Consider the following 27,190-nt stretch of genomic DNA (forward strand, 5'->3'; position numbering starts at 1 on the left):
AGTTATGTTTGTTGTTTGTTTTTAACCGGTATGTGTCCACACCATTGTGCTCAAAATGCGGTCCAGGTTTTTGTGCCAATCCATCAAGCAAACAGAGGTGAACCAATCAGCTGTCGGCAGAAACCAGTGGCACCAGACTGTCAACCAATATTATTCTCCCCCCCCCCCCCCCCCCCCTTCAAATGAAGACAAGGCAACAGGAGGCATCTGCTGTAAAACAAAACATCCATCAATCTTCTACTGATAAAGTCAGGAGGCAAATGCAGCAGTGAAAAATAGATGGAGAATTTTCACACGCGCACCATTTTTTCACCTTCCCAAACTACGCCTTTAAACTGCCCTTTGGACACATTCCAATTACAGTTATTGACTGCCTGTCATGTTGAGCTCGGATCCCTCAGGTGACAGGCCTGTCACTGTGGTATTTCACACTCATCGATACTTTCTCACCCATTTACACCCACACACACGTGCATAGATTCATGATCTTTAGGTTTTTCTTCACATAACGGTGATGGTGGAACTCTGAGAAGTTGAAAACTTCAGCGCTTCCGAACTCATAAGGGGTCAAGATCACGTGACTTCAGTGAATCGCACGTTGGGAAACCGCTGCCTCTGATGAGATCACGTGGAAAACTGGAGTCCACGCAAACTTATGCAAATGCGCTTTCGTCGCCCGGTGTCACGCACGTGCAGCGCCAAACGTTGAATAACACCGGACCGTTGCTGTTGTGCAAGCGCTGGACCGTCGTCTTACTTAACGCATTTTACGTATTTGGGTAAGTGGGGGGGTGACATAACCATCGCTTCTTTTCTTCCCACCTCGCTGGTCCGTCACGCCCTGAAGACGCGCAACATGTCCGTGGATAAAGGTAAGACGAAAATATGAAACTATTTATTCCGATGACACGGTTCGAGTATCGGGTGACGGACAGCTGTATGTCCAAGTGTGCGTGTGTGCGCGCGCGTCTGTGGTCATTGGAGAGCTGTGTGTGTTTGAATGACCGGAGAATTCAGTCACGGACGACCATGCGTTAGTTTTTCTGACTTAAACACCTTCGTCAGTGTCAATGAAATTAGATTTTATTTTTTCTTTTATTTTATTTTCTGTCATTAAAGGTTGTGTATTCAAACTCATGCTCTACACACATTATATATATATATATATATATATATATATATATATATATATATATATATATATATAAACAATTGAGCTAATCTTTGAATGAAAAAATAATGATTTAATGTAGCGGTAGCAAATGCAGTTAATATCCAAAATGGCATTTGAAGATATTTATTATCTTCAAAGAGCAGACTAACTTCATCAAAAGTGGTGCAGTGTGTGGCAACACTGAAATGCTTCTTGTCCTACTTCCCTTAGTTCCTGACACTCCGGTGGAGGTGCTGGTGGATGTCCTGACTAGAGCAAAGTTCTTGGCTTCTGAAAATGGGAACGTGCCAGAAGAGTTGGCGTGCCACTTGCAGAGAGCTCTGGACATCGCCTCTGGTCTGGATCACTACTTGGAGATGATGACCACGAAGGAGAGTGAACCTTTGGCCGAGCTTTTCAAGTAAGATTATCGCTGTCGATCATCACATTTGTATTGATTGAATCAGAAATCAATGTGACTGACCTGCAGAGAAACCATGTCTCATGACTGGGACCAAGTGTACAAGGATGGCAAAACAATGTTCCGTCTTCCCAAAGAGTGCATCACTGGACATGTTGAAGGTTTGTTTAAAAAAAAAAAAATCCATCACTCACCATTAAAAACAATGCCCACTTACTAACAGCATGCCTCGATTTACTCTGCCGATAAATTTGACATGGGCTTAATCTGAGTCTCTTTTTATGCTTCAGTCCTAATGTCATGTTTGTTTTCTCGTCCTGCTATTTTACTTTTGACTGATGACGTTTGATACATTTATTTTTCTCTCTTTACAGTCAAATAACAGCAGAACACATCTGCTGCAACTCACTGTTGATGTCTGGGGAATAAGACACATGCTAAAACGTAGATAAAGTATTTGCTCACGTGGGGCTGCTTTTCCGGTGACGTCATGATAAACGGACAGTCATTTTACAAAAGTATTTAGATTTGTAGTGAATACGCAAATGAACAGCAAAGCATATTCAAATTAAAGTGTAATTCATGACAAATAGATAGCAGCATGTGAGGTGTCTGTTTTGCAAGTGAAAAATGTAAAGGGGAAAAGTTGTGTGCACATTTGCAGCATTAAATACAATATATGCAACTGATAAAGATACGGATACTACAATAAAAAAACAAATAAACAAAACAAAAAAAACAATATTCTAGAAGTTACATGCACTTGCGACTTTCCTGGTGATGTCACAGGAAAAGCAACTTCTAAATGTTCTATCTCCCTTTTTGCGTACGTTTCACTCCAAACATCAATAGTGAGTTGTATCAGATATGTTCTGCTGTGTGACTGTGAGTGGTAAAAAAAATCCAGTCGTCTTTGAAAGCCGAGAAAATATTTTCCGTTCACAGTCCCTTTTCCTTAAATGGTCAGATTTACAACACGGCGACCTCTGGTGGTCAGGGAGAAGAGGTGTATCCACGTGTTGGCGAATCCGTGTCCAACTGAGGAACAGGCCGGGATGATCGTACAATCGCCAAGTCGTACTCGCACAACAGCGTCGCTTCTATGATTTCTATACGCGTTCTGGTGACGTGAAAGCAGGATGCGATTTTTGCCGGGAACCATAGTGACGTGAAAATAACCGTCCAGTGCTTGGCCGATATTGAAGATTGACGAGAAATGTTCTCTGATCATGATCGTACGATCGCCAAGTCGTACTCGCACAACAGCGTCGCTTCTATTATTTCTATGCGCGTTCTGGTGACGTGAAAGCAGGATGCCATTTTTGCCGGGAACCATAGTAACGTGAAAATAACCGTCCAGTGCTTGGCCGATATTGAAGATTGACTAGAAATGTTCTCTGATCATGATCGTACGATCGCTCAGCCCTAGTCCAGGCTGAGAGCGTCTGCATGCATGTAGCAACGATGCAACTCTGTTTTGCTTTTTCCCGACAGGCCAGACGCTGAAGATGCTAATACATATGAGTCAGGCCAAGAGAGTTCTGGAAATCGGGATGTTCACAGGCTATGGAGCTCTGTCCATGGCGGAGGGGCTGCCAGAGGGTGGCTGCGTGGTTGCCTGTGAGCTTGAGCCTTACCTCAAAGAGTTTGCGCAACAGTTTTTTGACATGTCGCCTCACGGAAAGAAGATAAGTGTGAAGACTGGATCGGCGATGGACACCCTGAAGGTGTGAACCAAAGAGCACGTAACATCAATCACCACTGTTTTTTTAAAATTCTGACAGTTCGAATTCCACTGGTTTCAAGAGTGTCACAAGAGCAACCCATATTTTCACAGGCGCTGGCGGCGAAAGGCGAGATGTTTGACATGGTCTTCATCGATGCAGATAAAAATAACTACATCAACTATTACAACTTCATCCTGGACAACAATCTGCTGAGGCTGCAGGGCGTCATTTGTGTGGACAACACGCTGTTTAAAGCTAAAGTTTATTTGAAGGACGCCACTGATTCGAATGGACTGGCTCTCAGAGAGTTCAACCAGTTCGTGGCGAATGACCCTCGAGTGGAGCAGGTACAAGTTCAAGCCTCACATACTTTTAGTTTCCAAGCATTCCACTGAAAACGTTTATTTTGAAGGTCATTCTACCTCTCAGAGATGGCATCAGCGTGATCCGTCGCACGTCTGTTTCGGCTGAGCGTACAAGGACACAGGTATTGTGCCGGCGACCCTTTATAATCAGCATTGGGGCACGATAAAGTCTCTTGATTTGGTCTTCTCTGGCTGTGTGTTTAGGCTTGCGTGACCGATGATGATGTTTTCCGAGGGGTCAAAGGACACTCCATCCTCGATCGGATGAGACTTGATGGAAAGGTGGCCTATGTGACGGGTGCCGGCCAAGGCATCGGCCGCGGGTTTGCGCATGCTCTGGGTGAGGCGGGTGCCAAAGTGGCTGTCATCGACATGGACCAAGTGAAAGCAGAAACTGTGGCCCAGGAACTGTACCTTAAAGGTAGAAATCCAACGGCGTCTCTTCACTCTGTGTTTAGAAAATATAAAAACAAAACTGTCGGGAATGAACTTAACTCCAGAATTATTTTGACAGGTGTATTCTATTTAATTCATGTAGATCGTCCATGATATTTCCGTATAGACAGTACTGGTGACGGATGATGGTTAATACACAGTTGGACTCTCATTTTGAACTTCTAATAAGTAAATACTTATGATGGTACTGAGTTCTGAAAGATGGAGGTTTCATGAAACAGGTCCTGATTTTCAGAGGCCTGCTGTAAAATGTCATTTTTTGTGTTATGCATTTTGTGTAGCTTTGTTTACGTCATGTTGAACTGATAAAAAGGACTGTTTGGACCTAGTCTTCTGTCACATGACCTTCACTGGCGTCTGTAATATCAGCACATGGAAGTGTCCTATTTTAAATTTTGATCAAGGCTAGGATATTGTTGCAAGACGGTTATTAAAGTTAGCATGGCTATATTTCAGTATTCTAAACTGGGATAAAGCTTCATTTTGTGTGGAAAATTTAGCGAATCAACTTGTCTTTTCACTGAAAACAAAATGTAAATTCATAAATATGCTTCCCATAAAAGTCATAAATATACTAAATATACTATGTTCCCTTAAAACATGGCCTGGTTCATTGAGACACAGACCTCATTCATACTTCTGATGTCATGTGACGAGCCATTTCAAGAGGTCATTGGTTACTGCGGTGGCGATTTCTGTAAACTTGTAATCACACACAATTATTTAGGATTATTAAACACTAAATTGATAACACCATGTTATTGTAACATTATTTTTTATAGAACATATCGGAACTGATATGTTCCTCCTTTTCACATGATAACAAATCAACTTTCACAGTTTTTAATTTACTGTGACCCTAAGTCTGTTGAGTCTTTATTGAAGTAAATACTTACATTTTTATGCTTACATTGTTTCTTTAGACGAGCTGCTCATTTGCACTGGATGTATTCGCAAACTTGCCACAAGAGGGCAGCATGCTAAAGGACAAAACCAATACCTCTGTTCCACGTCGTACTTCCTGAGGTCAATAGACCAAGCTTCTTGAAGCACAAAACATGTTTCGTTCGATTGATCCATTTGCCTTGAGTGTTGATTTTTATATTAATTTATAGGTTTTAATATATTCACATGAAGCCGTTCATTTTCACACACACTGAATTTTTTATATACTTTTTGATATATTCATATTTCTGTCATATTCATATATAAAAAAATCATTAAAATTCGTAATCCAGATGATATTCAAGTGAATGTAAAATTACATTTTCTCGATTGTTTAATAATGTAGATGTTTATTGTAGAAAGAAAAATCTGTGGTATTGATTCCAGCTACATTTTTTGGTTGACAACGTGCCTTTTATTTGTGCACAGGCATCACTGCCATCTCCATCACGGCTGACATCAGCAAAGAAAGCGACGTCCAGAAGATGATCGACACCATCACGTCCAGGTGGGGGACCATCCATGTTGCCTGTAACAATGCCGGCATCAACATGAACTCGGCCAGTGAAGACACCAGTCTGGAAGAGTGGGACCAAACCTTCAATGTCAACTTGAGGGGGACATTTTTGTGCTGTCAGGTGTGTATCCACTCGATGTTTGGGCTGTGTTTGTCTCTGTCTGTGATGGCGGAATTAAGCATTAAATCTAAGCTTGAATGAGGCTACTGACAGTTCTTTAATGTGGACTTCCCACCTCACTATGAATATAAAAGGAAAGGAACTAAATGGGGTCTTGTTTAAGGGCAATAACCCATCATTTGTTGCCTCCATGTTTGAGGCATAGGTTTGATAAAAATGTAGTAAGGGTGTGCATTTAGCAAGTAGGACAGTTCTCTAAAACTATCAAAAGGTTTTTCTCCCTTTAGTTCCATTGGAAGTGGTGTGCGAACATCTTGTTGTGTGTACACACAAACACACACATTATGCTATCATCCCTTGTTGCTGCTTTGAAATCCAGTCAAGTCCATCGAATGCTGTTAACCTGCTCCCGGAGCGTAAACTACATGTGTTTGTGTTGATGTGCAGCCGGCATATCAGTGTGATAATAAGGTGTTTAATGCGCCTCTTTTCCCCGAATCTTCGCCTCAGGCTGCAGGTAGAGTGATGTTGAAGCAAGGGTACGGCAAGATTATCAACACTGCCTCCATGGCCAGTCTAATAGGTGAGTGATGATTCTATCCCCTGCGCTTTCTCTCTGGAGCCTTTCCACGTCTACCCTTAATCCCCTGTTTTGGCGTGGAGTCTGAGGCAGGGAGAAGGGGGAGTGAAATGTTCCTTATTGTGTGGAGACAGGCCGAAGAACAATCACATATGGCTTCATAAATAAGTTTGCAAAGCTACTCGCTGTGGTGTTTGAACGGGATTAGCATACAGTAGAGCAGGAAATTGCATCTCTCCGAGGCAGTTTTGCATCATAACAAACATTCCCGCTCCAGTGAGGATGTGGAAGTCGACCCGCGCTCAAACCTGGGAGGGTTCCTGCGCTGCGGCGACGTCTCAGCCTCCGCCGGGGGCCGGGTTCGAGCAGCGGAAGAGACTTCTGGAGCCTGTAATTCTGGTGCAGCGCTAGTCCGCCAACAGGTTCCTCCAGTGGAGCAGTGACACTTCATCAGCTGTGTCGTCCAATCGCCAGTAAACCGCCGCGCCATATGGACCTCGCTCCCAACTGCTGAGCCAATCTGTACAACCCGAGTGGATGCCGGTAAATAGAGGCCAGCGCTTTATAAAAAATGATCAATTACTCGCATTACGTACAGTCCTTCAGGAATTTACTTTATTGGTCTGGACATCTGTTATAATATTGTCATAATGTGTATTCAGATGGGACCTGTTGTAGCCAAGTGGAGGCATGAAAAGCCGCAATAAATGCCCAATTAAAATGCGCAATGACAGCTTTTTGTCCATCTGCTAAATGGAATGGAATAAGTGCGTTTATCTGCCCCTCAACACACACGTGGCAAAACGTAATCTCCGCTTCTTGAATGATAGCCAACAACGCAGAGGACAACCCACAGGAAATATCACAGTTGTGGCATTATAAAAGTTTGATTCTAACACTCCCAGTACACACATTTGGACACGGGAAACCAGTTATCCTCAGTGTTACTTTGACTTTTATGTTCACAAAATAACGCACAAGTTATGAACATATTTGAACGGCGGTGTCGGAAAATGTCAAACCGATGACAACATGTTCTTCCATGTGACTGTGCTGGTGAAATGTATTGCTTTTGTTCATTCACCATTTTCTTAAGACCGTTGTAAACTCAGGGTTATTAGCTCTGCTCGCATCTTTGGTGACCTCGTGATTAGCTTTGAGCCCTTTCACCCCAGAAACTCGCACTAGAACACCCATCAAGACATCTGTTTTTTCCAATGTGCCAACATGATTTTGTAGTTATGGGCAGGTGAGGTATCATGAAACAGTATTGCAGGGTTGATGATCCACATTTTCAGGGGCCACTAGATGGCGCTTTTGGTTTAGAAATAATGTGAGGCCTTTAAAAATGCGAACGCTGTTCCTTAAAATCTCATCTGCCCATCACGAGATTTCTCAGTCTTGCGCTCAGTAAAATAACGTCCATGTTTTCATGAGTTCATGTGAAGCTAGCTCCTCAGCGGAGGTATGCGCTTCACAGTGTACGCGGCAGTGATGGCACTTTAGGTCAGCTCTGTGGGCACACTGGTTACCACCAGCCCCATAATGCACTGCAGCACTTATAAAGGTTCACAGCCTGAAAGTTGAAATCTCCTTTTGCGTTCCTAATTTGCACAGTGCTTTCGGGTTTTTCGGTGCGCTCCCAAAGCTATACGATTTGAACCGTCAGTTCATGGGGTGACCTCACTGCGTGCTCGCCAGTGCCTCACTCAGATGTGAGCTCCGCATTACAACAGAAGCATTCTGGGAAATCAGCATTTGAACTCTTTATCCGCTCAGAAGAATATCAAATGTCTTTGTAAAGAGCATGTTGTCTTCCTCTTGATGCGGGCAATAAGAGGCCGGGCGAATGTTAAGGACGGCTTTGGAGAACGCTCTCCACTTCCCTTCTCTGGGGATTACTGCTCTTTAAGACGGAAAAACATCAATGCAGGTTTATTTAAAGGATGAAGGCATTTTCTCAATGGTATTTTGGGGCTGTATCATCAGGTCTTGAGTGAGGATTAGTGCTGTTAGGCGTTTTGAGCTGTGTTTCCTGTCCTGATAAGTCGGATTTTACCTTCAATCTGCGTGTAAGCCCTGGGCTCGGCTCCCCCTTCGCCCGCTCCTCTGAGGTCCGCAGCTCAACCTTACCGTTCTCCTCTATCTCTGCCAGCCTCCACACAATCTCACCCGACCTTACCTTCAGCTCTTCTATCCCTGCATTTCTTTTAGATATAAATAAATATTTAGCCGTGTGCAGGGCGCTGCGGCCTTCCTCCCCAGATCCCGGCTCTCCGCAGCTGCCTGGTATTTATCATCCCGGACTCACACTGAAGCCATTTGGCAGTCAGATCGGGGGGTGATGAGGTTAACTGCTAAAGTTGTATGCAACTTGGAGCCTTCCTTGTGATGATTAATCAAGCGGCCAAAAATGAGCCCCTGTCCCGCCATCCCATGCAGCGTGCAGCATCTGTGATGGTCAAAGCAAACAAATGGCCTCCCGCATTGTTTCTGAGGACAGAGCAAAACTGGACATTATAAGCCATTAATTTTACATGGCTTCAGCCACAGAGTGCCAGCCAGCTAATGGACTAGCTTAAAAAAAAAAAACTACATGGGATGCAATATAAGATGTTGGCAACTTTCCCTAAGCACTTACTCTTGTTTTTGCTCTGCTTAAATTTACTGTATACGATTCTTGTATTTCGAGATCTTCAGTTTCTGCTCCTGCGTCATAACGTCACATGAAACACTGTAAACACCGATAACAAGTTTCCTAACTGTCCTTGCCAAGATAAGGCATCAGGTATGCGCGACCTGACAGCGGTCTGTCCCCTCAGTCCATCCTCCTGGAGGTCTGTACCTTCCACTGCTAGGATGCAGGAAAGTCGACAGCGAGCAGCGCCTCCCTCTGGTGGCCTAGAACTAAGTGGAGAAAAGATGTCATCGGATTCTGGTGGAAGTGTCTCCCACGGTCTAATATTTGTCATTTAAAAAGAGAATCATAGCTTCATTTTTCATCTGGTCAATTCACTCTGCAGGCCTCAAACTCATGGCCCGGGGGCCAAATACATCTCATGAAATCATTTGATGCAGCCCACACAAGCTTTATAAACATTATTGGCCCAAAATTAAACTAGTAATTTAACATGGACATGAACTCACCACCAGTCCATTTTGGTAGTCAAGCGATGCTCTTTCTAGCCAGCATATCTCTTTAACTGATCTGGAAACTGACAAAAAAAATGGGGAAAAAAGGGAATTCGCTGAAAGAAATGGAAGCAGAAGCATGTTTATTGATGGTGGCGGAGGAGAATAAGAAACAGGATGCGTTTCGACATGAACCAGAATGGTGCGCTAGACAGGCTTATTACTCAATAGTTAGCTTCTAAGTGAACTTTCCTACCATGGCAGGGCGAATGTATGTGTATTTTTGTTCGACCCATGGACTGAACATTTCGGCCACCTTGCACACCCCCGATTTAGTCGTAGTGTTACTGTAGTAGTGATACTGCTGGTTGCTGGTTCAATTCAAACTAGAGGTTTACAGCCTTGGTATTTGGAGTTTGTATGTTCTTATGTGAGTCTCTTCCGGAGGTTCCGAACAACTTAGGCTCCCTCTGTCCTCATGGCCTCTGCAGCCGGGATAGGTTCCAAATCTGCCAGACCTCCTGATCGTTGAGTACATTGAGGTTTCAGAATTCTATTTTGGATCCAGGTTCATGTCTTCTATGGCCTCGTCTCCTGTTCTTCATGTGAAGCAAGTGTGAAGTCTGTGATGTGTCTTTTTTCACTTTTACTTTGAACTTGCGAAGTCATTCACTGGTGAAAAGATGTTTTGAGATAGATATGAATGATGACATTTTAAACGCTAATAATATGACACGTAACACGAAACGTTTTGTCGTTCTTCAGTCCCTCACCCACAGAAACAGCTTTCCTACAACACTTCCAAGGCAGGAGTGGTGAAACTGACTCAGACTCTGGGCACCGAGTGGATGGACAGAGGAGTGCGAGTCAACTGCATTTCACCGTGAGTGTTCCTATTCCCAGCCTCTCTCTTTTTCAGCCGCTGCCAGAAAGCGCACTCGTCCAGTTTGTGTGTGAGAACGAGCCACAAACGGATCAGCGTGTTTGCTTTCACACGACGGGCCTCATTTAGTCTCGTGATTTGAGTCCTCAAACAATGCATCAGTGCCTAATTAGATGACGTCTTTGGGGATGAGTCAACCAAACACTTGCGCTAATTGTTCTATTCAATTAGGAAATCAAATGTGCAAACTCATTTCGTGTGTCGGTGAAACAATGGCGCTTTGTTTGTATCTATTTGTCTGTGAAGCGGAGCAGAAAGGCGGCGAGCATCCCTCAGCCCCAACCCTCCCTGAGCAGATCCACCTGGTGGCACGGGGCCATCCGGGTGGGTGGGTGGGGGTTCGAGCCGCAACACGCCCGCTGTCCCCCGTTTTATTTATCAGCCGCGTGTTTGCTAATTTTCATTTGCGAGGAGACAATTCTTCGCTCACCAGGTGCCTCCGCAGGCGCGGATTTCTTTGAGATGACAGTCGGTAAATATGCATACAAAAAGGGGGGACACAATTAGCGCTCATGAGGTTGACTGGAGCCCGATTCCATTGGCAACTTGAACCGCACAGCGGTGATAAGCGGCATTATCTGGAAAATTGGCTGAGGGAAAACAGTGGCTCTGATTGCCAGGGAAGGTAGCAGATAACAGGGCGGATGAAGAGAAATATAATTGAGGTGGAATATGTTAACCAAGGTGTCACAGGCGTCTTGGAGGTAATTTAGCCAAATGTTACGTGGAGGCAGCGTTGGGACACATGAATACAGATTCACAAACATCTGATACAAAGGTACAAAGGCTTTTCTTAGATCTGAAATAAAGTTCGACTCCAGCTCCCGGTGCCATCCAGGTAATAAGTGCTCGATATGTTTCTTCATCAAAGGTGAGGTTTATACTAGTGGTGGGAGCTAATTACGATGAATAAATTACAACATTACTACGATTATTTTAATTTAATTTGCTGTCCAGACAAAACGGAGCCTTTGTGAGTGCACACGTGGCAGCTAGGATGAGAACAACGACAACAAACATGGAGGAATCCCTGAACAAAAGCAAACAAAAGCATCTGTTTGCTTTTGTTCGGGGAGGTTTTTCGCTACACCAATGACCTCATGGGGTTTCCACTGCTCTGAATGTACTTGAAATTCTTATAAAATTGAAATTCTTACACAAATATTTTCAAGACATTAAAAGAGCTTTAGTTTAAATAAGGTGATATAAAAACTTGAATATAGACACCATTGTGATTTATTGTGCTACTGTCAAACTGATGCAAAATAAACAATATTTTGTTATTTAAATGTATGTATGGGTTCATCATTTGATTCAGTAATACACCAAATTCGTTCAAATTGAAAAATGTGGCATCTTAATTGAATCCCATCCCTAGTTTATACTGTAGTAATACCTTAATACTAAAATAAAAATCAGACCAGTCAGTATCCCAACAGAAACTTGGAACTGAGAACAAAGATTTCTACACACTCAGACACTAAGGGCCGAATAGATACTGGCAGAGGGCCACATATGGCCCCTGAACCGCCCAGTTGAAGTTTGAAACAAAGAAAGAAAACACTACAATTTGAAGCAAATACTGACACATTTCTGTTCTGGGAGCTTGAGCAAAAACAAGGGTACATGTGTAATATAGCCAGTAACCCAAAGGCTGGGAGAAATCCCATTGGCTCTCCCTGATTTGCGCTTTTGATTGGCACATGAACCTCTGTGTCTGTTCCTCAAAAGATAATTGGGTTTATTTTTGACTCTGAAACAATGCTGTCACTCATCTCTGTGATGCCTTGATTTCATTCCGTCCTCTGTCTGTGCTTCCAGGGGGATCGTTGACACTCCTCTCATCCACTCGGAGGATCTGAGGCCTCTGGTGCAGCGCTGGCTGTCAGATATCCCTGCTGGTAGACTGGCTCAAGTGACAGACCTGCAAGCTGCAGTGGTCTACTTGGCATCTGACGCCTCTGACTACATGACAGGGCATAACTTAGTCATAGAGGGTGGGCAAAGTCTGTGGTAGAGGCTTTTCACTCCCCTGGGAGTAGTCCCAGAAATAGGTGGCATCCATATATCAGGATCACAGCGGAACACTGTCAGAGCCACCGCGGTTGTGGAAAGGAGGGTTGGCTCCTGTGCATTATCTTCTGGGGATGTTGGAACATGATCATCACGGCATTTGTACGGAGGTGTGACGCATCAATATCCCATGTTTTGTACCTTCCATTTTTGAAAAAAAGAATAAACGCAAATCTGAAGGAATTGTGAAATGAATCTATAAAAAGTCACATAAGAACTACTAAACCACAGACCCAAATCATATATAGGTTAGTGGTCTTCGTCTATAGTGGGGGGGGAATTACATTTCCTAAAGGGCCACATTAGAAACTGTAGCTGTTGTGAGGGGCCATCATCAAAAGAAAATATTACCGCAAAATATCCCAAATATAAACTTAAGTAACATGGACAAGATGAACCTAAAAATATTAAATGTAAGTAAGGATATTAAGACGTGTAAATATGTCTTATATACATTTAATTTGAATATAAATCAACATAACTATGGACCCGATGTTGTAGATAAAAAGGCAAAATATTTCAAAATATATTTTCAATATTCCTTCGGTGTATTTTGAGGAAAAATGGCCAATGAAAAAAATTATTTATATATTTACTGCTGAAGTGGCGGCGGTGGTGACTAAAAGAGAGAACAGAAAAAAAAATATTACATATCAGCCACGAAAATAGAGGCAGCATCAAGCTGCACATGGCCCTCAGGCCACACTATACCTAGGTCTGGTCTACAGTATTTACGTTGGATGACAGAATCATTCCAAGGAACATAAAAATTGGAAGTATTTCAAATTACTGCCATTTATTTTCGGCCATTGCACTGAAATTTTTTTAAGTGATGGCCCAAGCATTGTTCCCTGTGGTTCACCGTTTCCAAGTGGACACACCACAACCACATCATCTTAGGTTCTTCTCAGATGACGGCGCTTGCTCCCCAACATAAACGTCTGTCATTCTAAAGCACCTCATCTATGAGACACCCCTCATCTGGACCTGGTCCCTCCCACCAGTCCGGGACTCTTCTCTGCAGGGTGACAGCATCCCTCTACGCCTCTTCATTTCCGTCTTGCCAAATGGTCCCAACAAGTGGTGCTTGTGTGGACCATCTTCTTTGCAGCGTGAACTGTTTGTGCGCAGAAGAACAATACTTCACCAGGAGGTGAAGGCAGACTACGACCTCGGCCTCTGCAATTACACCAAAAGTAGCAGCCAATTAGCACTTTCTGTGCGTCGACATGACACTGTTGCTGTTTATGTGGGCAACTTCACCTTCCCGCTGCTAGTGACCGCTCTCTCATTTGCATAATTGGGGGATTGGCTGTGTTAATGGGAATGGCGTGTGAGAGGATCCCATTAAGATATGGAGTGAGATCTGATCGTGGCTGCTTGCTGTCTGCTGTTTATCTCCAGCTGCAGTGGCACATGAGAAACACCATGGTGATTTTCATCCTCACCTTTTATGGCCAAATATCAAAGTTTTGTTTGACTGGGAGTTCAGCACCAGAAGTCGACCCGACAAAAGCATGGCACTTCCTCATGCTGCCACTGAGAGGCAGTGTGAAGACAGGCAGCCAGGGCTTGCTGTCATCTCAAAGCAATAGCTTTTTAAAGAGTGAGGAGATAAAGCTCAAATACAAAAGATCTGCAATTCCAGTGCGCAAACAGCGTCTCATGACCAAGAGATGCTGAATAAATATATATTTTCAATTCAATTGAATGTGATCGCGGACACTCTGATTCAAATGCATTAAATTGTAGTCATGTTCATCAGCTAGTGGTGAAGAAGCAGCTCTGAGGCAATGGTGTGCGACATTGGTGCACGTTCAAGCACTATGCATCTGCTAGCCAATAGCCCTTTCCATCCCACTGAGTTACACAAGAACTGTTTTTTTATCAAGTTTTCACATTCAAATCTCTATTCAAGGTGTCAGAAAAACATCATTTTTCACATTTGTTTACATACGAAAACAAGCGTCATGAATTCCCAATATGTTCTTCAGTTAATACCAAAGGTTTTTTTTTTTTGTTTTTTTTACCTAAAACATATGATGACATATGGACGCTTTCATTCTGAAATTAGAGCTTGTGATTGAGGGGGCATTAATAATAATAACAATAATAATTTTTAAAAATCTCATAAAGGAAACCCTTAATGATATGAAAATTCGAATTAACATAAAATCATCCCCCTTGCGATTGCCATTTATTTGAAGCGAAAACTATTTAAAAACTATTTAAAAACTATACTGAATAAAAAAAAAAAAAAAAAAAAGACGTGCTTCACTTCATTGTATACTGTTTTTGGTGACTGTACTAGTGTCGTGAAACTGCTGAACTGAATTAATCACTTCTAAAGGAGCCCATTTCTAACCAATCCTGAGTTCCAAATGAACACACGTGACCCATAAAAAATACCTCTTACTAACCCTCTTTTGGTTGGTGGAAGAAAAAAGAGAATGTTAAAAAGAAGTTGTTTCAATGGTACAAATAGGTGATGGAATGAATGTCATATCCAGGGTTTCATCATTAACACGCAGCTGATAAAGAAGTAATGCTTCAAATGAAACAATAAATAGACGTGCTAATATAGAAATAACTCATTTATTGTTTGTTTGTTTTTTTTATTTGGGAATTTTGAGGATTTTTTTTTTTGTAAGCCATTCCCACAGATCTGTCAAAGGCTGGAGTGAGTAAACACTGGCTCCCTCTCACAAACAGCTCTCGCTGACAGTCCAAACTGTTGTTTTGCCGCACATTAAACTCTGTCCAGCCCTCTTGGAAAGGTCTTGTTGTCTTTGACAATTGCGGCTGAGAGAGCCAGATCTATAATTTGAGCAGCGGAACACGGTATCCCCTCAAACACTGTAGCCTGCTTCATGAAGTGTAAGTGATCTTCAATCCATTATTTATGACCTCCTTTTGCTGCCATTACGCGCAGAGGAGTGAGATGCTGTTGTACACACGAGCTGTTGTGCTAAACAGGTTTGCAGCAAGAAGAAAAAAGAGGCTTCTCGTGCGCCCTCACCCTTCAAATCAACTTTGATAAACGTTCTGGTCTGTCACGCCATGTAACCGTTTTACAGCGGCAGCCGTGGGGAGGTAGACTGAGGTCAGCGCTCGACAACAGCGCTGCTGATGCCGAGTGAGAAGAGGAGCTCAGGGTTTATGGAAGACGTATTAACATTTGACAATATCAATTGACTTTTATTGACGATCACGCTGCTAAAGCTGTTGGTGGTGTGTTGATCTTCAGATGATGACCCTTATAAACCGAACCAGGACTTGTAATCCTCTACTATGAAAATATGCTATTGAATACTAAGTACATAAATGTAACTACTATCGCAATATTTTAGCACCCGCAGCTTTCTTGACCGGGCTTGAATCAGGTCCGGATTCCTTCATAAATTTGCAATGACGCCCATTTCCACTCACACAAGGGACTTTGGCCCAACATGGTGTTAATGGGAAGACTGGTAAGGAGGTCATTTGCTCGGCTGGCTGAGGAGGCAACCGGGCTGGGAAGCTGGAGAAGCGTATTGACTCCAAACCGATGACTCTACAATGGCATTAGAGACTGAAGAAGGGAAAACAGCTTCTACACCTGAGGTTTTTCCTGACATGAATTACTGTAAAAGTAATTTTCAGTTTCAGCCTCAGCTTTCAAGACATTTTTTTTTATTTCAAGGTTAAACTCCACCATTTTGACCAACAAAAGCTCTCTTTTTTCAAGAGTTCAAGAGCGAGTACGTGCGCATGAAACACTTGGATCATTGTCGACCAATATTTGTTATCTCATGCGTTATTCATTGAAAAGCTGTTTTGCTGTTTGCTCTCTTCGGCCCTCCTGCTGACTTCACGTCAGGTCACTTTCACTGGCGGCTGTCGCCTCACATAGATTACCGATCAGCACAAGGACTTTTGTAAAACTACGAGATTTGGTCGGATTAGACATCAGCCATTTCATGCGCTGCTCAGTCATTTCACACGTGTATAGCCCCATGTGACAGTAGTGAGAGTTATATAATCTAGTGATGGTCTTCATGGAGCACCGCCTTCATTGTCTGATGTCTGTAGATGGCACTCTGCTCTAAAATCATTGGATTTGACCGCTCAGATCATTTTCAAACCGAGGGCGCCCCCTACTGAGCTCTGAAAATTAGGCCGCTGTTTCATGAAGCCTCGTCAGCACATTGCTAATTTCATCTTGAATGGAGTTGAAACTCTGTTTCTCAAGTCCTCATAGACCGTCCTTCCCTTATTTTATGTTTTTCCTTGCCATCTGTGGCCATTTCATTGTGTCCATATATATTTTAATGATGTTACCAGTGACGCTAAGAAATTAGTATGTCAATGAATTTGTTGTTGCACTGACTTTTTCCACACATTTGGGAGCATGGTCTCAAACGTCCGGCCAGTGAGCCAAGGGGGGCCTTCAAGGCAATGCTTCATGGCCCTTAACCTGACATGAAGTCAGTGCGGCTCACAAGTTTCTTTCATGCCCTAAAATACACAACGTTAGTCCTGGGCTCGGTCACGATGGTTTGGTCGGATGTTGAGAGAAGTGACTCCCAATTCTTCTATGCGGAGATCAAGCAGTACTTTTGGCATAGCATGTATCCAGAATACTTTCGGGGGAGGACACTACCTCAAGTGGTCCACCGGTCCAGATGAGTTTGAGTGTCCCACAGGAACAAGCACCTCCTCACTGTGATTCAAGCTAAATACATCCAAAGCAACAAATGCAACACGCAATTCCACTGAATGGCTTCAATGACAGGTTCAAATTTCAAACTGAAAATCGCATAAATGTCGCGAATGTGTTTTTCTGATGAAGGTCCTCTGGCACCAGATGATCCCTGTGCGCATTTTATTACATTTATTTTGATACAAACCCATCAACTTAACGCGATTTAGGAGCGTTTGCTGTCTAACAAACACGCGGCTCCTATGACAGTTAAGAGGTGTCACAAAAACAATCCTGATGTCCGCATCCTGAATGCATCAGGCTTTCGTTCCTCATTACTGTTCCAGGGAAAGACGGTACGCGGAGTTCTCTAATTACAATGCAGCTAATGTTTTATTTCCTCCCCACATGGGATTACTTTCATCCTTCCCATTAAGATGCACATTTTGTTTGGGTACTCAAATTACACTGGCCATATTAAATCTGAGTGTGCAAAAGGCATTGATCACAACCCGGGTTTTCTGCACTCCGACTTTGATTTAATTTGCTCTTCCATTAATATCTATGAGACGTCCGATTGTCGTCTTGGGCATATTGATGGTATTGTAAGCCCTGCCTTCATATAATGTTCCCCAGCGGCGCTGAAGAAATGTTACAGAGAATTAGGCCGGGAAGGTGGCGCGGAGGAACTGGCACCGCACTCGGAAATTCATCACCCTAATAAATAGAGAGGGATGTGGCGGATCTGAAGCGAAAATCCTCCCGGCCAGGAAAGACACGTGCACAAACCGCTCACTTTGGCCGCAGAGTGGCTGCACTTAGGTGCCTGTCATTGTTGCTGCCTACCATTCAGTGGGCGGCACTTGCTGACTGTCAGTCACATCTGGAATCTCTGTATCTTTAAAGGCTTCTACAGGCTCGCTCTTCCTAACTTCATCGACCAGTGGCAACTTTTTGTTTTGCATCAGTTTGTCTCGATAACCACAGAGGATCAAACAAACACAAATCACAACAGATGCCCAGTATATGGTGGACGGAACTGACACACAGAGTGTGGACCTTGCTGGAGGTTTGAAGACAATAAATGCATGGATGGTTGGAAGAACAGGCGGCTGGTTTACTGCTGGTACAACTGAACCTTGGTAAAGCAAATAATGGCGGATAGGTTGGAAGACTGGGCGGCTACAGGCCCATGTAAGCTCCATTTACATACAAAAATGTATCCCTCCTTTTCAAATGATGTTTTCCTTCACTGATCATACAGTTCCATGAGTTCTTCAATGCAATGCAGTTCACCAATACATCCACTCGGGGGCAGCCTAGAGTCAAAAGTTTATGAAACATCATGCTCCAAACCGAAAATACGGCAAGTGTGAAAGAAGTGTTGGTCAGTGAGTCCGTTAAATATATCGCAACTACTGTACTGCCAATGAGAGAAATTGACGACGAGTGTCCGCCAACGTTCTTTGTGTCTCATTAGAGCTGCGTATCAGGTAGTAACACCAACAGTTTCCGGTGGTATTGCATTGTTGAGCTCGTATCCGTAAGCTTTGTAGAAATGTGCAGAAATTTGGACGAAATGGACGCAGAGCACGGACAGAGGCTCCCTCCGTATCCATATGTTACGACGAGCATAAATGGGCCTTAAGACTCAGTGGTCGCTCCTTTCCCACCGGGGGTTGCCTCCTAGATTGTGACCTATCTTGCACATCCATTTTGCAAAAGTCATAACTGTCAGTCGTTGCCTTCTGTATGCCCCTTTCACAACACACAACCAAGGTTTGTTACAAATTGAATCTGACTTTGTTAGGATCAACTATGGACGGAGCAAGATTATAATATGATCAACCCTTTCGTCTTGACAGAAAGGATTGCTAGATAAAGGAGCTCAGTCAACAGTCTGAGATTCAAAGTAGATAAGATGCGCGTCTGTTTTTTCAAGGGGGGTAACTGCTTGAAGTGGGCTCGACAACACTGACGTTTTTCGCCATAGTGATTATGGTTACGCTCACACCAAGCAGGATGTAAGGGACAAAAGTGAGTTATTCACGTGAAGATGAAACGCAGGAGTGGAGGATGCAACATATTTTGGGTGACAAAGTTGCAGTCCGTAGGCATGTGAAACGCTTGTGAGTCAGCAGTCGACGCTGAAGGCTGCCTTTGGCGTCAATATAGGACTCGAAAGTCCACTTCCCATCAGCATCAATATAATACGGGAATGAATAAGGGAGTCAGGATGGGTTCAGGAAATGTCAGTTTGGTGGTTGGAAAGCAGCGACGAGTTTGCCAAATCGGAGTTAACGTACCCACAACCAACCACACGTTTTAAGCACCTTAGTTGTAAATGTCAAAATGAACTAGTTTATGAGGATGAGGTTCAGTTAGCAATCTGTTCCTCCTAGTGGTTCATCCTATCTGGGACACCCATGCCACGACGCAAAGAAGCACTCGTCCCATCCCTGCGCTTCTATATATATTCCTGCGTCATGTTGGACTATTGTATAATTTAGCCAGGAAGGGAACAAGAATAAACTCCGATACAATACAGCTCAGCAGTCGATTCAGTCCTGGTGTCAGGCCACGCCGATTCCCTCTGTTGATTAATGAAGTGCCAACTAAGTGTATGTACTGTTTTGTTCTTTTGTTGGAGCTCTGACATGCGGTTTTCTGTGGGGAAAACACCACGGGAGCCCAGAGACATGAGTTATGCTGTAATTAATGCAATCATGAAGATGAAAATAGCTGTTGTTGCAAGTAGAGAGCGACAACGAAGAGAATGTGAAATGAGAAGGATTCATTGTTCGGTGTTGTCCTGGGAGACGGCGTGTCAGTCAGCAGCATCTGTGAAACAAATATATTTTACCGCGTCTGAACTGAAGCTTTTCTTCACTGCGATTCCTTTAAGCACAATGTAACCTTTTTTTTTTTTTTTTCTGCCGTGAAAAAGAAGCAGGGCCTCGCTTCTGCGATTCCGCCGGAGTGATTCATTTGCAGGTCATTAAAAATACCCGTCTTTTGAAAGCGTGAGGCTGCTCAGGTGGCGAAGCCTGCGCTCCGGAGACGCGTCGTAAATAAAGGCAGCTACATTTCAAATGCCATAAATAGGGGACACCTAAGGACCTTGCATGATTGCAGACATCCAATCATTTAATTTATGCACGTCTAAAGGAGACCTCATTAACATTCAAGTAGCACTCATCTGTCTAGCGGGGAACATTGTGAAGGCTGCATCACTCTCAGATGGAACGTATCTATTTGGGCAACACAGCATGGCCACGCGCTCGGCAAGCACCTGTCTCGCCGCTTCCTTCAATGTCACCAGAGACACAGCATGTAACTCTCATAACTTGAGTGTGTGATTTGTGGTCCAGGAATTGTGTTGCCGTTAATGTGCAGAACCTTTGACAAAGTTAAAGTCATATCCTTGGAAGGTCACGGTACAATGTTTAGCATTATTACTTGTGACTGGGTTGCATGAATCATTTTATTCAGAGACGCAGACCTTTTACAGAAGGTTTTCAACACTGGTTCCAGTATTCAGGACAAACAATGAGGAAGGTGGTCCAGTAAATAAACCTGACATACGTCTTTTTGGACGGGAAATGATGCAAATGTGCTACTAGAGTAGCGTATGTGTCAAACCTAAGGCCCGGGGGCCACATCCGGCCTGCACAACGCACTTTATCTCATAATACTTACCAGGTTGTTTTGTTTTTAAACACAATTATAAATGATAACAATTGATCTGGGAGATTAATTTGTTAAGTAGTTCGTTGTTTGTGCTTCAAGAGAAGTGAAATGCAATTCATGACAATTAATGAATTAGAAAAACTTCAATTTTGTCAAGGCTGACTCACGTGTTTTTTTCTCACTAAACGCTAATTCCAAGTGTGTGCCATTCCTCTAGGGGGCGATGACACTGATACTGTACTGAGGTTGGAGAGGGAGTCCTAAATGCTGTGTTTGCTAGTGCTAGTATTGCTAATGCTAGCGTTAAAGTGGCAACTACTGAGGTGAACACAACATTTAACCACATCAAGACACCTGAAACAAGGCAACAGTAAATACATCTTCTGTTTGCTACATTACTTATATTGTAATTGAGTCAAAGCAGTAGGAAACACAACAGCATTGACTGGCATTTTTCATGAATGAAAATGGTTGTAGGCTGGGTAGACTTACGTCAGCATGTGACGCATGTCGGCACGTTCGGTCACAGCCCCTTCCAGATGCTTTTATTTTGTGTCACCACTTCCTGCTCCTGTGTGCTCTCTTGACAGTGTCGAGCACGATGGCCAGCTGCACCACATTTTGTTGACGAGAACCTCCACATGCTTAAGAAGTAGCTGCAGGTCGATGCAGCGTGATCGTTCCTAATTTATGGTATACAGTACTGATCAAATCTAACGTGAACTGTATGACTTTTTTTTTCATTTCTGGTTGCCCTGTTTTGTTTTTTTTTGCCCGGCGCCTGATGTTCCGTAAGTTGTTCTAATTTTGTTCTCTTGTTACTTGAGTTCTTGAGTCGTTGAATTTTTTTTCTCGCGCCCGACCTGTTGTGTGTATACTCCTGACTATTTGAACGACTTCTCTGGTTACTGCGTTGCTCCGTTGAAGACACTTGGGCAGCATCCCGTTTATGTTGGCTCTGCCTTTTTGAAATCAACCTACTTGTGTGTGTGAATTCCGTGTTTGCATCTGTCTACTTCCTGCACCTGGTTCTCCTCTATAATCTGAACCATCACATGTTCACTATGCTAATTTGTATTTTCACCATTCAAACGTCTTGGGACTGTAACCAGCTGATGTTCAGTCTGGTGTTGCATGTTGCAGCTACAACCTCATTGGTTGAACTGCGTGCTTGACTGTTGCACCGACCCTTCCAGACCCAGTTGGAGTCTGTTCATTCACAAGAGGCAAAATCAGACTTGACTATAATTTAAAAAGACGATAGTGATGATGCGCCGGCGTCTTAACAAGGAAGCGCATCTTTCAACAGGATGGAACAATCTGATCTCACGGTTCCTTGTGAATGACTCTGTGGATCTAGGGGGCAGCTCCAAGGGAAACCCAAGTTCTCTGCCGTGTGGGACCATCTTGACCTCCTATCAGAGAATAATGTATTTATTTCAGTCTTTACTGAGTTTGTCTCAGATTTTCGACTTGTCTTGATCCATTCTAATTCAAATTAATTTCAGGGTATAATTTAACTTAGAAAAATGAAAATATTGTAAAAACATTTTTTTTATTTAAATTTGTAAAAACAGAGTCCACAAGCATCCTCATTCACATTGTTTTTCACATGATGATACATGGTTACATTATTTAGATATGGAATAATAATGAATGCAAAGACTAAAATTATATTATTATATACAGTAGGTCATCAAAACCAGTGTCAATTCAGTCTGTCAGGTCGGTTGCATGCAGGGATTTTTAATGTCCAACAGGTGTCAGTATTCAGCGACACAGTATCGGCACAGTGTGTCATTGCGTCGAAACGCTTCATGATGCCTCATTTAGCCATCACTAAAAGATGAGTGGAAGTGTGACTTGCAATTCAGAATTTGAGAAAGGTGCTAATGGCAGCCAGCATTCCAACAGGCTACCTTAGTGGAAACTGTGACAAAACCTTTTTTTTTTTTGTAGTGTGAGAAAACTATCACACTCACACTATTATTACAAGTCAATTGAATCTTGAAAAAGTTATTCCAGTTCCAAAGTCAGGCAAGTCGTCGTACTTCTCCAAAACGGCTCCGATATTTGGATGGAAAACAGACTGAGTGAATGAACACAAAAATTAGACTTGGACTTAGACTTTCTTTATTGTCATTGCACAAAAACATATCACTGTATTATGGCAACGAAATTTCAGTCTGAGGCCTCCGGTTTCCAAAAACAAAAACTATATGTCCAAAATAAATAAATATCAGATAAATACTTATACGGCTTATATATATATATATATATATATATATAAACAGTATTGCAGCTATTGTCCAACGTTCAGCAACCAGGAACGAAACTGTTCCTGAATCTGGTGGTTCTGTATTGGATGCTACGGAACCGTCTGCCGGATGGCAGGAGGGAGAACAGTGCATACTGGGGATGAGTAGAGTCCGAGATGATCCTTTGTGCCAAAAAAAAAAAAGAAGAAAAAAAAAAAAGTCTCTCAGTAAAGTCAACTTGTGACATTCTAAATTATTGAGATGGATAACCATGTTTTTGATCATGATCTGATTCATGGACATTATATCCAGTGTGAATGATGTTTTGAGACGCTGAAGTCAAAGTCAGTGATGGAGCTGACTACATAACTGACACGGACAAGTGGACTCTTCGGCTGGCGGTGGGCTAATGCTCCACTGTTATCACGGTTACGTCTCAGTTTAGCTGCTGCTCATTAAAAGAAGCTCAACACTGGCCTCAGCATCAGGAGAGACTGATCCTCGGCTGAAGCAAGTCTCATTAAGTTTGAGAATGAGAGTGGAAGTATGTGAGGCGACATGATCAGTCCGCTCCTTGGCTCCGAGTAGCTTGGCTCAGAGTGTGTAACTGCTGCAGAAGGACTGAGCGCGAGCCCCGCTCTTCCTCACTGGATGAATCTTGCAGCATTTTTTGATGTCTCTAACAAGAACACAATAAATTGTTCCTCATTATTCAGTAATTAACTCCAATGCGCCGGGTCCCCATCCCCGTGCGCCACGCTCTAAATCACACCCCGCCTCCCCACTACACAGCTCTTTAATTTCCTTTCTGCTGTGGGGGGTTGGGGCCAAAGGAGGTGGGACGGAGGGGCACGGCGGGATGCACTCCATCATCCCCGTGCCATCCTCTTGTCACCCCGGCGCCCTGCGATCGCCACACCTTTTGTCTGTCTCCTCTCTGCCCTGATGGCTAATATGAGGTCTGTTGAAATATTTGAATATTTCTGACGCGATTTAACCGCCGGCTGTAGCTTACCATGATTCAAACCGCAGAATAGCTGCTGGATCGACAAGTATGGCTTCTGTCCATTTGCTCCTTTTATGTCACAAGAGTTTGTCCACACGTTTGATTTGAAACATATTTTCCCCAGTAACGTCTGAAAGTTAACATTGCCATCTATCATGAAACATAGAATTTCATAATCAATCATCTGCTTATGTTTACATTAAGATGTGTAACACGTTTTAGACATGTTACAGTGAGAAGTTCATAACTTAAAAAACATGCACATAAACTGTATATATCACAAATTGTCCCTGTCTTTCAAATTTTGCATGTTCATGTTGATATTTTTGTTTATTTCGGTGTATTATTCTATAGCTTTCTTTTCCTTTCATATTTCAGAATATTTGACGAGGTTGAATTTTTGAGAAAAATAGTATCTTGTGCTCTTTTGTGTTTTTATAACCCCTCAAAGTGTTTAGCTTTGCATCCCAATATATTATTCAAAAATTTCTTGATTTTTTTAATCTTTATTTATTCTCTCACTCTTTCTTCGGTCGACCCCTCGGTCTCCTCCGACCTGGGTGCATCCTCCTATCTCGCCAAAAACTCCTCACCATGTTCTTATCTCTTGTATCCGAGATCTTCCGTCCATCATGACCTAAAGCTTATGACCATGAAGATTAATAAAAGGTAAATGCGAAGCTTCGCCTTTTTGCTCAGCTCGCTTTGAACAATATGGCAGAGCGACTGCAATACAGCTTGGCAGACCAATATACGACTCCCCTCCCTCACTCAAGAACAAGACCAAGACAAGACAAGTTACTTATACTTCCCCACTTGAGGCAAAGCCTCAACCCGGAAGGAGAAATCCATCCTGTTTTTCCTGGTCTTCTTATGTAATTTATTCATGAATATTTTTACCCATATGGATTAGAGTGCTGAAGTATATCCCAGCTACTAAGGGCAAGAGGCGGGGTACACCCTCGACAAGACACACAGAAAGGCAACAAGACACACACTCACATACATCGCTTTCTGTCAACAACCTCTGTTGTATTTTTTTTCCCCACTGAGAGGAAACCAGAGTGCCATGTGGACACCCACACCTGTGCACAACGTGCCCCAACAAGCTCCCACCTCAGAGACTCTGACAGAGCGGCTGTTTACGTACACGGCGGCGGCGCCGCGTTCTGTCTTCATTAGTGCACCTAACAATGAATGATGAAATCTCTCGGCATCGGTGATGATCACGACCCAGTCAATAGTGCGTTCTAAAAATCACTGAAGGATCGATCACAACTTCATCAATCTTCATTGCTCTTCTAATGACGACTTTGTGAGCGCACCATCAGTCGTGTCCCTGTTAGATGTTCAACCGAACATCTTTCTTCTGGATGAGAATCGGACCAGACTGGCGAGATATGAAGAGCCGGTCCTGTCATTCAACTCATTCTATCAAAGCGTCAAACCTGACCCCCCGGCACTTTCCCCAGTGTTTGATGGGGCTTTTCCTCCTCTGCTCTTAATTGTTAAAATGAGGCCATTAATTGGAGGCTGAGTCAAATCACCTGTCATTTCAGCTGGGACTCGTGGGCTGATTGAAAGGTTTCATAAAAACCAGTCAAAGAGCAGGTTTGTGCGGCGCCTCTGGGACTTACCTTATGTTCCTTTACAATCTCTGCCCACGGGCGCCGCGCTCGCTTTACTACCGCCGGCGGAGGACGGGCGTGTTGGTGACACACATCCACACACTTGGCCCAAATATAGATTCAAGAGAGTCAGAAGTGTCAGGCGCAATTCCTGGAGGATGCAGTGGGAGTGTTCGTCTGCCACTATTAAAGCCCCTGACCTAATTGAGGATGATGCTCGCACACCCCACGTCCCTGTATGGGAGTAAGGTCAGGTTCATTTGAGGGGGGTAATTGTGAAATTGGCATGTAAACTAGGACGGGAGAACAAGTCAGGAAAAATTAGGACAGAAGACAAATTTCCGAGATGTAGATATTTCCGACCATGTGAACTAAATTAGCGTGTTTTGTCGCTCTTCTCTCGTCCTGGTAACGTCCCCGTATCATCGCGATGTCTTCCTCCGCGGGGTCGCAGCCGCTCAAAAAGGGCTTACCGTGGCGAACACTGTGCGTGAGGTGAGGTGAAGCGGAAAGCACCCAAACATTCCTCACCTTGCGAACGCCGTGGCGCTGAGAGCGAGCTACAGAGAGCACTACTCCCACACACTTAAAAATGCTCCATAAGGAAATCACAGAGAAAGTGTCGGCCATATTAACACAGAAAGACCATTAGAAAAACAGCTCTAAATTATTCCGGAGGCAGGATGCTACATAAAGCCCTGGGACCCCATTTTCCTCACGGACTTAATCGTGAGGAACACTACATAAGATGCTGACAAACCCACTGTTTGAAACAAAAACCCTCTAAACACATGGCATTAATATTTAATGGCGCTGCTTCCTCGGGAGGCCACTCCGGGCCGCAGCCGCGTGTCTGAAGGGAGATGGTATTAGTACTGTGTGCTCTGGAGGAAGAGCGGCTCCACACTAATGAAGCGGTCGGGGCCTGAACTCTCCCCCAACCTCGTATCCGATTAGTGAGCAGGGACGCATGTAAACACGCGGAGGCAGCAGCGTGGCACGAGTTAATGCACGTCTTATGTCACTAAACAACAGTGGGGCATTTTGGAGCGATTTGCCGGAAACAACAAATCATTTCGTTAAAAGCGCTGCAGCACAAGTGTCGGCAGTCGGGCGGAGGACTATAATCGCGGCCTTGCGGCGGGTAACGGCGCCATTACGCAGCGGACGGAGCAAAACCACCTGACCTTGGCCACGTCCGTCTGGCTGGCCGTTTGAACCTGGCTGTCGAAGGATTTGGCTGTTGTTAAAAAACATTAGCGCTCAGTAAAACCCCCGCCGCTCCCCGAGCCATCAGGCGCTTCGAGAGGGAACCGGCGAATTTAAGATGTGCAGATGTTTTTTGCTTTAAAACTGGCATCTGTTTATGCAGACAGGCTTTATGTTCCTAGAGCCCACAGAGGACCTCCAATAGGGTTTTATGGAGCACTATCAGGCCGAGCACTCAGCGTTGTAATTGTGCAGCGGCAGGTAATGAGAAAATTGGTCACAAGC

The 27,190-nt window shown here is 43.6% G+C and overlaps 1 protein-coding gene across 1 annotated transcript; it reads left to right on the forward strand.

The window, feature by feature from the left end:
- Positions 1-701: 701 nt before the first annotated feature.
- On the forward strand, positions 702-12,595 carry zgc:113054 (uncharacterized protein LOC541322 homolog). The gene is made up of 11 exons (XM_053868783.1): positions 702-872; positions 1,385-1,574; positions 1,644-1,735; positions 3,069-3,301; positions 3,412-3,648; positions 3,714-3,788; positions 3,871-4,087; positions 5,497-5,705; positions 6,216-6,288; positions 10,183-10,300; positions 12,182-12,595. Exons 1-11 carry the CDS (start codon positions 857-859, stop codon positions 12,375-12,377), a joined length of 1,656 nt encoding a protein of 551 aa, XP_053724758.1. The 5' UTR covers positions 702-856; the 3' UTR covers positions 12,378-12,595.
- Positions 12,596-27,190: the final 14,595 nt, after the last annotated feature.

This window comes from Synchiropus splendidus, chromosome 6 (genome assembly GCF_027744825.2).
Source record: "Synchiropus splendidus isolate RoL2022-P1 chromosome 6, RoL_Sspl_1.0, whole genome shotgun sequence".
NCBI lineage: Eukaryota > Metazoa > Chordata > Actinopteri > Syngnathiformes > Callionymidae > Synchiropus > Synchiropus splendidus.